Below are 12,681 nucleotides of genomic sequence, written 5' to 3'. Positions count from 1 at the left end.
TTAAAACTAACAAATTTTCATTTCAACTTAGTTGAGAACTTAAAATGAGTTACACATGAATGCATGATATTTTTGATCTGTTGAGGCGTTAAAACACAAGCACAAACACACAGAGCAACAACATTTTAACACAAAATTTGTTATAACTAAGGTTGATTTCATTAGAGAGTAATATCTAATTACATTAACTGATATATGATGTTTGAACTTTACAATGCACAATTATGCATGAACTCATAAGACAATTTTATCATCTGTGAGTTGTTTTTGTGGCCTCCCTCGAAGCTCAATCTACTATATTTAATTTCCACATGACTAAGCAATCATTGATGAAAGGGGTTTTGTTATTGAATTGCTTGCTACTCTGTCCCTCAGCTGGCTGCCTCTGAGATACTTTGTAAAGAGGGTTGCCAGAATCTTGTCTTAGCTGTGACACTCACAACATTATTATTAGTTGATGAACTTGTCCTTGCTCCACCTCTTTCACCTTTTGTTGTCTGTAAATCAAAATCACACAAATTTAGAATTATGTGTCACAGGAAAGCATATAATTAATAGGTCTCATCAAATTTAGTACTAGTACAAAACCCAATTACTGTTCTATTCATGTAAATTTTCTGATATGAATGTATCAATCACCATTCTGCAGTAGAAATTAGCAAATTCCTGTTTGGAAACACAAAGTCTAAACAAAGCAATAACAAAACACCATAATTAAACGTGTTTCAATGCCTCTCAAATAAAATTACAATAACAACAGTTCAACTCAAATTGTGTGCATCATTCTACACACTCAATCACCAACACAAAAGACCATTACGAGAAGTCTCTGATATAGTGAATAATAATTATCACATTTTCAAGAAGTTTCCCTTCATGTTTTCAATAACATAGATACATCTATTCACCTCTTCAAATGTATCTCTTCAATTTCCATAAGTTGAACTAATAGCTATTTATTCTTGTTGGAAATTATGAGTTATGAGTATGAATAGATTTGAATTCAATTTACAAATCCAATCATTTAAAAGACCCCAATGATAAATAAACTTCAGTGTTTGCAAAAATGAGATTTACCTGTGTGTCAACCTTCCTTGCTTTTTTCTCCATCTCTAACCCCAGATTTTCTGTTTTATGAATTGATTCTTTCAGATTCTGCCTCATCTTTGCTTGTTTCTTTTCCTTTAGACCCTTCACAACCTCTAAACACAACAACCATTTCAAAGGGTAAATCCCAAAAATCATTGAAAAGAAGAATAGACAAATTAAAAGGTGTATTTATTTGGTTGCAAGTTGCAACTAACCTTGAGTTGTAATGAGTCTATAAACATGGCCAAGAAGTAGAGTATCATTAGGTTTAAGAAGCTTTATGCGAGTTAAACGAACTGTGTTGGTTTTGGTTTTGGTGTCAGCATAGTTATTATTATTGTTTGGATACATTGTTGTGGAGATGAGAAGAGCAACACAATGACCAGGGTTCATTTTCATAACTTGGGTAGCACTCACACATGAATAAAACTTTTCTATTTTTCCATTTGGGTGTTGTATCATTACTGTTGCAGCATCAATTGCTTGACAATTTCCCATCTCCTTCTTATTCCTAATTAATCAAATATTATACCATCTTGAACCACTTCTACACTCACTATAGACTCTTTATAGCACTCCCTCAATTCCACTCATTTTCAAGCTCCAAACTTTTCAATTTTTATATTATTAATTTTATTTTTATTTTTTGTTTCCTATAATACCCTTAACATGCTTAATATGAATTTAAGAACTATAGGACCACGTGTTTAAAGAATCTAAACTACATATCATATTAATTTGGTGGTATATTAATATTATGGAAAGATATACTTACTATATTAAAATCGGATTACGATAAATAAATATTCATAGATAAATATTTAAAAATTATTTAAAACTCTAATATTAATTGATGGAATTCTCAAATTATTTCTCTTTATATAATTTTTGATGGAATTCTTCTTTATTATTGTAACATGCATGTGATACATTGACTTCAATATACTACTAGTTTGATAAATAAATAAATAAATAAACATGTGAGACATTGTCATTAATTTAAATTGAGTAATTGTTTTAGACAAATATTTTATTCATCTCAAAATATAAATATAAATTGATCAAAAAAATTAAACCAAATACATCCAATTTTTATTTATATTTTAAAATAAAGTAATACTAACAAATATCTTTAAAATATTTATTTTATTTTTTTATTTTTATCGACCAAATCGTTGATTAATGTTTTAAACAATTATGATGTATCAATTCACCATAAATAATGTATCAAAATGTAATGTCCATCTAAAACTTGTCTTAATATATTACTAGTAATAGAAAGAAGCATATTTGTGTGGGGAGAATAGAAAGAAACGGTTAGACAATGAGATGAAAATAAAAGACATGTGTGAATTATGAATGAAAATTGAGGAAGATATAGTGAAGAAGGGAAGAAAACAGGGAGGGTGTGGAAAAGGGGGTGTATGTGGCAATGAATAATTGGATGAATGAGGGAACAGAATAAAGACAAGTGGGACCATAGTAGGTGAAGTGATGTGATGTGCAGCTATGAAACGTTACATTCCTTTGGGTAATGAATAATGCATGTGATCACTACGCTTTCCTAAGATCTGTCTCATGTCGGTTCCGTTACCAACTTACTTACTATCATGTTCTGCCTAGATGCTCGTTAGTTATCATGTTCATCATTAGTTATCATCTAGTTGGGAACAAGGATGCTGCATCACTGGTCAAATACCTATAATCATCCGCAAGAGTTGCATCCCATGTTTTTCAACCACGACCACTACTTCAATCATTATTGCCAAATCTTGGATTGCATGAGGATTCAGAATTTCATCACTACTGTTTTACTTTTATTTCCTTTCATAATCATGCGTGGATTCGATACACCAATTAAACAATATAAATATATGGATACATATGCTATATGATTACATGGCATATATTAGATGCAAATATAATATGAATCCAATTAATATAATTCTATTTCTAATTTCAAATAAAATGAATTTGAATTTTGTATTCAAACTCGACCTAACGTATATTGCGTTTTGTTTTTATGGGTACTTACCCGATATTCCTAAATTCATTGAATATGAAACAAATCTCGTTTACTTTAAGGCAGTATATATTAGGCAAAAGTCCATAAGCAATAAGCATCAGTTCAACGGATTTTATTGTCAGGTCAAACGTCTCTTAATTTTATTTTATTTTTATATTTATAAAACTTATAAATTTGAACTATTTTTAAGATATATTCATTTCAATCATTTTTAGTTAAAGATTTTAAAAAATGAACTATGAGTTTTGTTATTCTATCATAATAAATAACATAATAAATTTTTATGTGATTGAAGATAATTTCGCATTTAATTTCAACAACTCTAATATGTAATTCACTCGAATCGAATTCTATTTTGTTTAATTATTTTTTTAAAAGTTGATTGATGGTTTATATTTTTATGATTATTATAATCAAAAATTGAGAGAATTTTGAGTTTTAATTTCATTTGTTTGAAATTAGGATTATCGACATAAACAAATACAAATTTAAATGACGAACTTGACAAAAAAAAATTTGATTTGTTGAAAAAAAAAACTAATTGATTATCTTTGTATATTTTAAAGGACCACATCTTATATTTTGTTATATATTATTTAAAGGTTTGCTTCAAACGTGTGTTTTTGTAGGTAAAGCTAACGGTCTAGTACATAAAAATTAATGCACCAGTGAAACTAAGAAGCTTAATAACTATTTGACCAAAAAAAAAGAAATTTAATAATTCCAAATTACATTACTCTCGTTTAATTAATTCTTTACTGAACTAGCGTTTAATTAATTAAACCAAATCTAGGTCTTAATCACAGAGGGGTTAATTTCCTTTAGGATTGTTTACAGTGTTTTTAAGGATTGATTGTTAAATCGTTAAAATCCGACCATTAATGATGTTTAATCCGTGTGAATGGGGTCCAAAGTAGTTAAGTGATTTTTTTGTCTGCAGTTACGGGATAATTTGATATGTTGAAAATTTGAATATTTAAAAGTTTAAAATGCACTATTTGCCTTTTAAGTTTTAAAATTTAACATTTTTCATGTTTTAGTTTTAAAATTATAATTTTAACTCCTTAATTTTAACCTTATTTGTAAATAGTTGGTACTTTTAATTTTGACCAGTCATATGGCATTATATAATTTTTTGTATGATTATATGGAATATACAACTAATTTGTTTTATTTAACAAAATCTGTGAACTCATTTATTTTAAAATAAAAAAATTGCCAATTCATTTTTTTTAATATTGTCACTTTATTATTTTAAATTTAAATAAAATATAATTTTAGTATTTTATCTTTGAATTAATATTCATTTTTGTATTTTATCTTTGTCGTCATTTATCTTTTATGTAATGTTCATTTTAGTCCTTAAAAAAATAACAAACTGGTATAATTTTGCGAAAGATAAATTATTAAAATAATTATTAAGTAAAATATAAATAACTAAAATAAAAGATAAATGATCAAAATAAATTAAAAAATATAGAAAAGATGAAATCAAATATTAAGTAAAAGATAAAGAATTGAAATTATATTTAAATTTTAAAATTTTTTTAATGCCAACAAAATAGAACACTTGACAATTTTTTTAAAAATAAATGAGTTGATAATTTTTATAAAAAAAAATAAATGAGGTGAAAATTTTTAAAAATAAATTATTTATTTTACATAATCACAAAAAAGAAGATCACGTCAGTGGGACTAACTCGACCATTTACAAAAATAACTAAAATTACAATTTTTAAACTAAAATAATTAAAATTATCCAATTTTAAAACTTATGAACTAGCCTAATTCACCTTCTTAATCTCTCTAGATATATATTTCCTGATAGGCATATACCAAATATTTTTCTACATAAAATGCCCAAAACGAATCTGGGTTTTGAAAAACTGAAAAACCGGATAATACTTGTTTGGACAGTAAAGGTAAATATACTTGAAATGACTTAAAAGTAAAGTCAAGTAAAATTGTGCTTTTAATAAATTAAGGTTGTTTATCTTCTTCTGTGCTAGTTTTATCATATATGAATGGATTATCTTTCATAGCGTAAAGTGGTTAAAAAATGTATATTTTCCTTAACCTGTAAATCAAAAACTTGTGTTGATTGTGTGTGTATTTGATACTATGGGATGATATGATAATTTGTTGCAGATGATTAACTGTGTTTTGTTGAAAATATAACTGTAGACGTAACAAAGTGACATATGACCAAATTTGCTATTAGCAATTTTTTTTATAGAGCTATTTGTAACGTAGACATATGATTCATATACCTTTGTTTCAAATTTTCTTATAAAAAAGTCTGTTTTTTAAATAAAAAGTTATTTTAATATAATAAAAATTATATTTAAGATTTTAACATGATAATTTTTTTTTAAGTTTATTCTAAAAATCATTTTTATGAAGAATTTTTTGAAATAACTTTTCATTTAATTTATTTTTTAAAATTTTATTATTCAGAAAAAATCGTAGAAAATAAATGAAATATTTAAAATCATATTTAAGATAAACTATTTAAATTCTTTTTAAAAATGTTATAACAGAAAAATAAAAATATTATAAAAACTATTTTAAAAAATTCTTAAACAAACGGATTTTTTAACATTATGCTTTTGTATCTAACTTGGACCATTTGATTTCTTAATCTAGGTTTTGAGGTATTTTTCAAAAGAAAAATAAATACTCGTTTTCATGTTTGGATGCTTTGAAAATATTGTGTTAATTATAAATTTTAAAAAATAAATAAATAAAATTATTATTAATAATAGAGATATTAATATTTATTTTATATAAAATTTGTAGTATATCTTTTTATATTATATTATAATATGAAACTCTTACCACTAAACTGATATCTTAAGAGCATATGATGGTAAGAATTTAATTATGTAACTTAAAAATATCAAATTCAAATTTCGTCAAATTATTAATGTGACTTTGATTAATAAATATTATATTTTTTTAACTATAAAAATTAAATTTAAACACAAAACTTTTGTTCCTCTATTTTACTTAAATTTAACTTTTACATCAAAGCTTTGAGTTGGCAAATGAACAGTTGGATAGAATGTTTTTCACGTAATCACTTAATTTCTATGTCATTTATAGCTATATTTTAATAATTAAAAAGTATTAATTATTATATTTAATATTAATTTTGAAAATGCGAAAGAGGTTGTTTAGTTCGGATGTGGGTCACCGAAATTGTGTGACGACACATAATGAGTAGGTGTCGCATGGTTGGGCTTTTAAGCGTGTTTACGTTACAAAAGGAAAAGCATGCAATTGTGGTCCAACCCTACCTTTCTTGTTTAAGGCCCACCAAATCTCACATCTTCTCATAACATTTTATTATGCTCCGCTAAATTCACACTATTATTCTGTTTATGCTTTGTTAAGTAGAACTAGTACTAAATTATGTATCCAATCCTTGTGGTGTCGTGTGTTTTCTCTTTGCTTACTTATGCCGTATTTAAAAAACATGAAACACCTTTCTATCACACGCATATGCAAGTATTTGTAAACATAATTAATAACATTTAAAATAACAGTATTAATTAATATGTATGGACCTTATTTGGTTTTCCAATTCATGCGCTACAAATTTAAAAAATTTTACGGTGTATTTCATTTTTTTATCTATGTACCCCTAAAAAATCTTTTATCTATGTACCTCTAAAAAATCTTTTATTTATGTACCCTTAAAAAATAAAGGAAAAGACAAATAATCTCATATATATTAAAAAGTGATTTTTTTTTTATTTTCTTATTTCGATATTTTTGGAACACATAAGTGAGTGTCAAAAAATTCTTTTTTTTTCAAAAAACTTATTTAAAGTTTCCCGGTACACAACTTCAACTTCGAAAAACTTGAAAAAAAAAATTCTAGTACAAAACATCACTTCCGCAAATCATTTTTGAAGTTCTCCGAAACTATTGAAAATTTTATTTTAAGTTTTTCGAAAAAACATGCACTACCGGCAAAACGTGACATTTTCAGAAACTATCGAAAAACTTCATCCACAAGTTATTATATTAGTATTTATTTAATTCATTTGATTTAAACTAATTTTTTTGAGTGGGTAGGACTAGAGAAAGAAACGGCAAAATTGTACGTGACTTTGAATCTTTATGTCTATGATGCTCTTCCGGCAAATGTTTGTTCGATAGCATCTCATATAAGACGACAATTTATGGTGTATTAATTATTAATTATAGTGTATTAATTATTGATTATTATGGTGTATTAATTATTTAATGGTGTATTTATGGTATATTAATTATTTATGATGTATCATTATTTAAAAATATTTACATTATATTAATTATTATTTATGGTGTAATAAGAAAAATGATGTGTATTAGAAAATTTGTCAATGAAGTTTTTGACAAACACTTGTACCGAAAAAGTTGAATAAAATTTTTCGGTAATATAAATTTTTCCATTCTGTCTCGAAAATCATTTTGAGTTTTTCAGAAAATACCTTACCGAAAACTTCTTAAAAGTTTTCCGAAAACACCCTGTGTATCGGAATTCTTCTAAATAATTTTTCGAAAGTTACTGAAAAAATTCTATCTACCAGAAATCTTTTATACTAACTCTGAAAATGATGAAATTATAAATAAAAAAAACCAAAAAAGTGATTTTAGATTTAATAAAATTGTTAAAAAAAAAAGAAGATATTTTTAATATTTTCATAAATTTGTGCAGATATAAATATAAAAATGGAGATATTGAGTAAATTTTTCACAAACTTAACAGTCGAACAATGAGTTTGGCCTGATCTTATGTTGGACCTTGTTTTTAAGGCCTACTTTGTGTTTAAAAAGATCTTGAGGACCGCTGACATGTTTCTCCTACACACTACAGTGTTGTGCTTCTCACTTATCAAGCTACCTAACCGTATTTGCTGCATTGACCGACTTTATTAAATACAAAAAAGTAGCTTCTTTTCTCACTCCCAATTTCATCTTGATTGGTGGTCAAATCATAGATATACTTTGACAAAAAGAATGTCTTTTGATTAATCAATCTAGAGATGTATTTTAAAGATTTTTTATAATATAGAGAATAAGAAAATAAGTCATCAAAAGAAAAAGAAAGTCTTTTAAAAAGGCTAATATAGTTCAATTGATTTGAATTAAGGAATCGAAGGAGTTGATGGTGGAAAGGCCAAAATACAAATTATGACAAATAAGACAAATACTAAAATAACCAATATAATAGAGGAAACTATAACAAATAAAATAATAGAGGAAACCTTGTTAATTTAATAATTTGTAGGATGTTCATAGTCCAAAACTTGAAGTGAATTGAACTACACTAGCTAGTAGTTTGAAAACTGATTAATTTTTAATTAATTTCGATTCAGTTGTGAACTGGTTTGAAACTAATTTAATACTTTGAATCAATTTTTAATTAAAATTAATTTGAAAACACTTTTAAACTGCTGTAAAATCGATTTGAAACTGATTTACAAAATATAAATTAATTTAATATTTTCAAGGAATTAAAATTATGAACACATGTTTAATATTAAATGTAAATTAAAATTATGAACACGTGTTTGAACACATTTAAAGTTATAAGTTATAGATGATGAAGTTGGAGATGAGGATGAAGCATTGTCAATGGAGACTCTGAGATTGAGAGAAGATTCCTGTGCAAGTGTAGTGTCTTTGTTTTCTTCAATGGTGGCTTTGCTCGCATAAGTTTCCTACTAGAAAGAATACTAATAATACAAGATGTATCAAAGTGGTGAGTTTTTGTTTATCTAAGGATTAAATTCAATTGTTCATAAAAAAATGTTTAAATTCATTTCCGACTACAAGCATTCTATTGCAGAAACTGAGTAACTTTCCGCCACAATTTTTTGAGTAAAATGGTATTTAAATGTGAGTTCATAGTAGTGTTAATTGTATCAAAATTATAAAAATATCTTAATGTATTTTTTAATGGTTATTTAGTTCTCAAATTTGTTAGTTACTTTCTTTAATCAAACTATTATGTAAAATTATTATTAAAAAAACTTAGAGATGTGTTTATAATTTCAATCAAATCACCTAAATAACTAACACAATTAACTATTACTAACAACACTCACACATCTAAAAACGAAAACATTAGCTTACTCTCGAAAATATAATCATAAACAAGTAAAAGACATGATCTGAAGGATTAACTACGTGATTAATTGAGATTTTAGAATGACATACGTTTAAGATTTGAAAATGTCATACACTTAGTTCAGTTAATGTTAACTCAAAAAGTTTGTTTCTTACACTCCCTCCATCTCAAAATCTCAAAATAATTGAGTTATCCGATCATTTCACATATATTAATAAAAGTATATAAATGAAATAGAAGTAATTCTACTTTTATCAAATTACCCTTATTAGTGTTGGGGTTGATTGCAAGTCCCACATCCTTTAGTGTGGGAGAATAAGGAGAAGGTCAAGGCTATATATTGGGTTTTGGTCATTTGTTTTCAAATGCACCAGTCAGCAATAGCACTTTAAGCTTGTATCTGACTTAGTTTAAATATTTGCTTTGTAAGAGTGTGGTTGTACTGGGGTGTCTGGGGTGTGAGTGAGAGAAGTCTATATGTTGTAACAATTTCACATAGTATTAATTCTCTGGTTGCCGGTTTAGGAGCGGCCGTGGTTTTCTCTCCGGTTTTGGAGTTTCCACGTTATATTCTTGTGTTGTGATTGTGTCTTGAATTTTTTGTCTGATCTTCCACATCAGAAAAGAATTATCCTTGGTATTGTTAGGGGAAAGGTGATTCTGTGAAAGTGCTGTTTAGGGAGGTTCTGGCTAAGGATAGACTTGGTATTTAAGCGTGTCTGTTGTGACCCACCTCTCTTTCCTGGGAACTTACTTGGTGCACAGTTTACAGTCTGCATGCAGCTGCTATGTCTTATTCAAGCGTTATGAAGTTTGACATAGAGAAGTTTGATGGAAGAATCAACTTTGGCTTGTGGAAAGTACAAGTCAAGGATGTGCTTATACAATCAGGATTACACAAGGTGTGGAAAGTCTGCTGGCAAGGTCTCCCTTGTTTGGGGAGATGATGATGATCTCATCTAGAAGATAAAGTTTGTCCTTATGGTATTTCCGCTATACCATGAAAAAGGACAAGTTATTGCTAGCGGATTCAGAACAACACACGGCATTGGTTGGCATTGAAGCAAGGTGTGTGGTGATGTGTCGATGGCTGAAGAACTTCCTGGAAGCCAACATGGGAGTTGCACCATTAATTTCAGCAAGGTTTCGACATGAGAAAATTCTTGGAATGGTTTAGTTCCAAGTGGAGAAAATTCTTGGGATGGTTTAGTTCCAAGTGAAGTGTACTTTTGATGGTGGAGTATGATTGTCGGTAAGACAATGGAAGCGGAAGCTGGAACTCTTACAATCAAGGTGGAGATTGTTGGGGTTGATTGCAAGTCTCACATCCTTTAGTGTGGGAGAATAAAGAAAAGGTCAAGGCTATATATTGGGTTTTGGTCATTTGTTTTCAAATACACCAGTCAGCAATAGCACTTTAAGCTTGTATACTTAGTTTAAATATTTGCTTTGTAAGAGTGTGGTTGTACTGGGGTGTGAGTGAGAGAAGTCTATGTGTTGTAACAATTTTCACATAGTATTAATTCTCTGGTTGCCGGTTTAGGCAGCGGCCGTGGTTTTCTCTCCGGTTTTGGAGTTTCCACGTTATATTCTTGTGTTGTGATTGTGTCTTGAATTTTTTAACTTATGCTATTTTTCCCAACAATTAATTGGTCTATTATCAATGTCATAAATGCATTATAAAAATATTACATTGAGAATTATGTAAGTATAAATTTAAGGGTACAATTAAAAAGAATTATATTAAAAATTGATATGGTCAATAATTTTGAAATTGAGAGATTATATAAATCTAAATTAAGGATCGATATCATGTAATAAATACATAATTTTCAATCTTGATTATCAATCTTATATAAAACAATTTAAATTAAAAATTGTCTTTTTAATTAAAATGATTTCAACCGTTGATTTGAAATCAAACAACCGAAAGTGCCAGTATCTTTCTATAATTGCAGGAAATCCTAATCACTATTTTAAGTAGCTACTAGCCACAGGGGGCAATCACTAACTAACACCAATGTTAAGAGGTCAAAGGAGGAAAGATACTCAGAAACCTACGCAGAAGCAGTTAATCAGTTATAGCTGTTATAGTTAGATAATCAGGAGGTTTAGTTTAGCTTTGTTATATATATATATATATATATATATATCCTATGTAATCACTCAATTTATTCATAATGAAATGGATTCAATTTCACAATTCTCTCTCAATAAAGTAAACATTTAAATGAATAGATAGTATGAATAAATACAGTAGAAAATGCAAACAATGCATGATGTATCAAAAAAGGAAAATTAGCCATGCACATTTACTACGTGAATCCACTTGATGAGAATTTACATAAACAAGTGCAAGAAAATAACTGTATTACAAAATGGTATAATAGAGTGGAAGACTACTCATATGGCTATATATAGAATGTAATAATAAGATTCAATCTGATATTTGCTCTGTTGTGAACAATTAAACAGATGGGAAATACTTGTTTAGATTGAAAGGAAGTGAATAGAACTCCTCACTTCTTGTGTCACCCTTGAATGATTTGTACTTGTCCCACCAATGTTTTCCTCTGTCCTTTCTAATAGATGAATCTTTCTTATGTAAAGTATTGTCTAGGAAAAATGCCACAACACCCGCAACAAATGCTTTTGATTGGAATGGAACGTTTATTATATCATTGAACTGTCATGTACATCAAAAATTATGAGTGTAAGTAAACTCATCCAAAATAACAAATCCTAGTTTATGTATTTTATTATTAGCAGTGACTGTAAAAAAATTGCACTTTTAAAGTAGTTCAAATTAAAGTCGAATATTTTGATTGATTTAATAATTGTGATTGACTGGCAATGTAAAAAGGTTTATAGATGTTATCCATACCCATCTTCCGCCTGTGTGGACTGGACCAAAACCATTAATTGCTGTATACTCGTTGAAGTATTGTGGGATAGACAAGCCCAAGAAAATAGAGAAGCCTAATATGAACTTTGTTCTAAAACTGTTTAGATTGCAGAACTGAAGAAAACTAAGACCTCCAGCACCTACAAATGATGAATGAAAAATGAAACATTATATGGTGTTTCTTTTAAGCATCATAATAAATAAAAGTATAAATGCCTCTTTGAGTTTATCATAAATCCTACATACCAACATAAGCAAAGAATACGCAGTATAAGGCAGCAACAATTGCAGGTGGTATAGAAGCAAAAACTGCTCCAAATTTTCCTACACAGTGAAAGAAATGATGGCAATTATTGAAAGGGGGAGAAAATGTACTGAGATGTGGCAAAGTAGATAATCAAATATTCAAATTACAAATTTATCGCATTTAATTGACTCACCGAGAATTGAAAAGAAAATCATGAATCCGGCCGATATCTGCACAACTCTTCGACTTCCGACACGTGTCAAGGCCAAAAGGCCTGCATTTTCTCTGTA

General features: G+C 28.0%; 2 protein-coding genes across 3 annotated transcripts in view; both read right to left on the bottom strand.

Annotated features, from left to right (window-relative positions):
• Nucleotides 1-136: 136 nt before the first annotated feature.
• On the bottom strand, nucleotides 137-1,666 carry LOC101505135 (uncharacterized). The gene is made up of 3 exons (XM_004501896.4): nucleotides 1,305-1,666; nucleotides 1,078-1,202; nucleotides 137-497 (listed from the first exon to the last, which is right to left on the bottom strand). Exons 1-3 carry the CDS (start codon nucleotides 1,585-1,587, stop codon nucleotides 372-374), a joined length of 534 nt encoding a protein of 177 aa, XP_004501953.1. The 5' UTR covers nucleotides 1,588-1,666; the 3' UTR covers nucleotides 137-371.
• A 9,855-nt stretch (nucleotides 1,667-11,521) lies between these two features.
• The window catches only part of LOC101504609 (nucleobase-ascorbate transporter 6), a 5,600-nt gene continuing 4,440 nt past the window's right edge, over nucleotides 11,522-12,681 (bottom strand). For both annotated transcript variants that reach the window (XM_004501894.4, XM_004501895.4), the window contains exons 12-15: nucleotides 12,585-12,676; nucleotides 12,391-12,468; nucleotides 12,124-12,284; nucleotides 11,522-11,925 (exon numbers count right to left, since the gene is read on the bottom strand). In XM_004501894.4, coding sequence (XP_004501951.1) covers nucleotides 11,707-11,925; nucleotides 12,124-12,284; nucleotides 12,391-12,468; nucleotides 12,585-12,676 — 550 coding nt within the window. In that variant the 3' untranslated portion in view covers nucleotides 11,522-11,706. The remainder of the gene's footprint in view (nucleotides 11,926-12,123; nucleotides 12,285-12,390; nucleotides 12,469-12,584; nucleotides 12,677-12,681) is intronic.

This window comes from Cicer arietinum, chromosome 5 (assembly GCF_000331145.2).
Source record: "Cicer arietinum cultivar CDC Frontier isolate Library 1 chromosome 5, Cicar.CDCFrontier_v2.0, whole genome shotgun sequence".
Taxonomy (NCBI): domain Eukaryota; kingdom Viridiplantae; phylum Streptophyta; class Magnoliopsida; order Fabales; family Fabaceae; genus Cicer; species Cicer arietinum.
The sequence above is the reverse complement of the archived record's forward strand: the minus strand, read 5'-3'. Positions and strand labels throughout refer to the sequence as shown.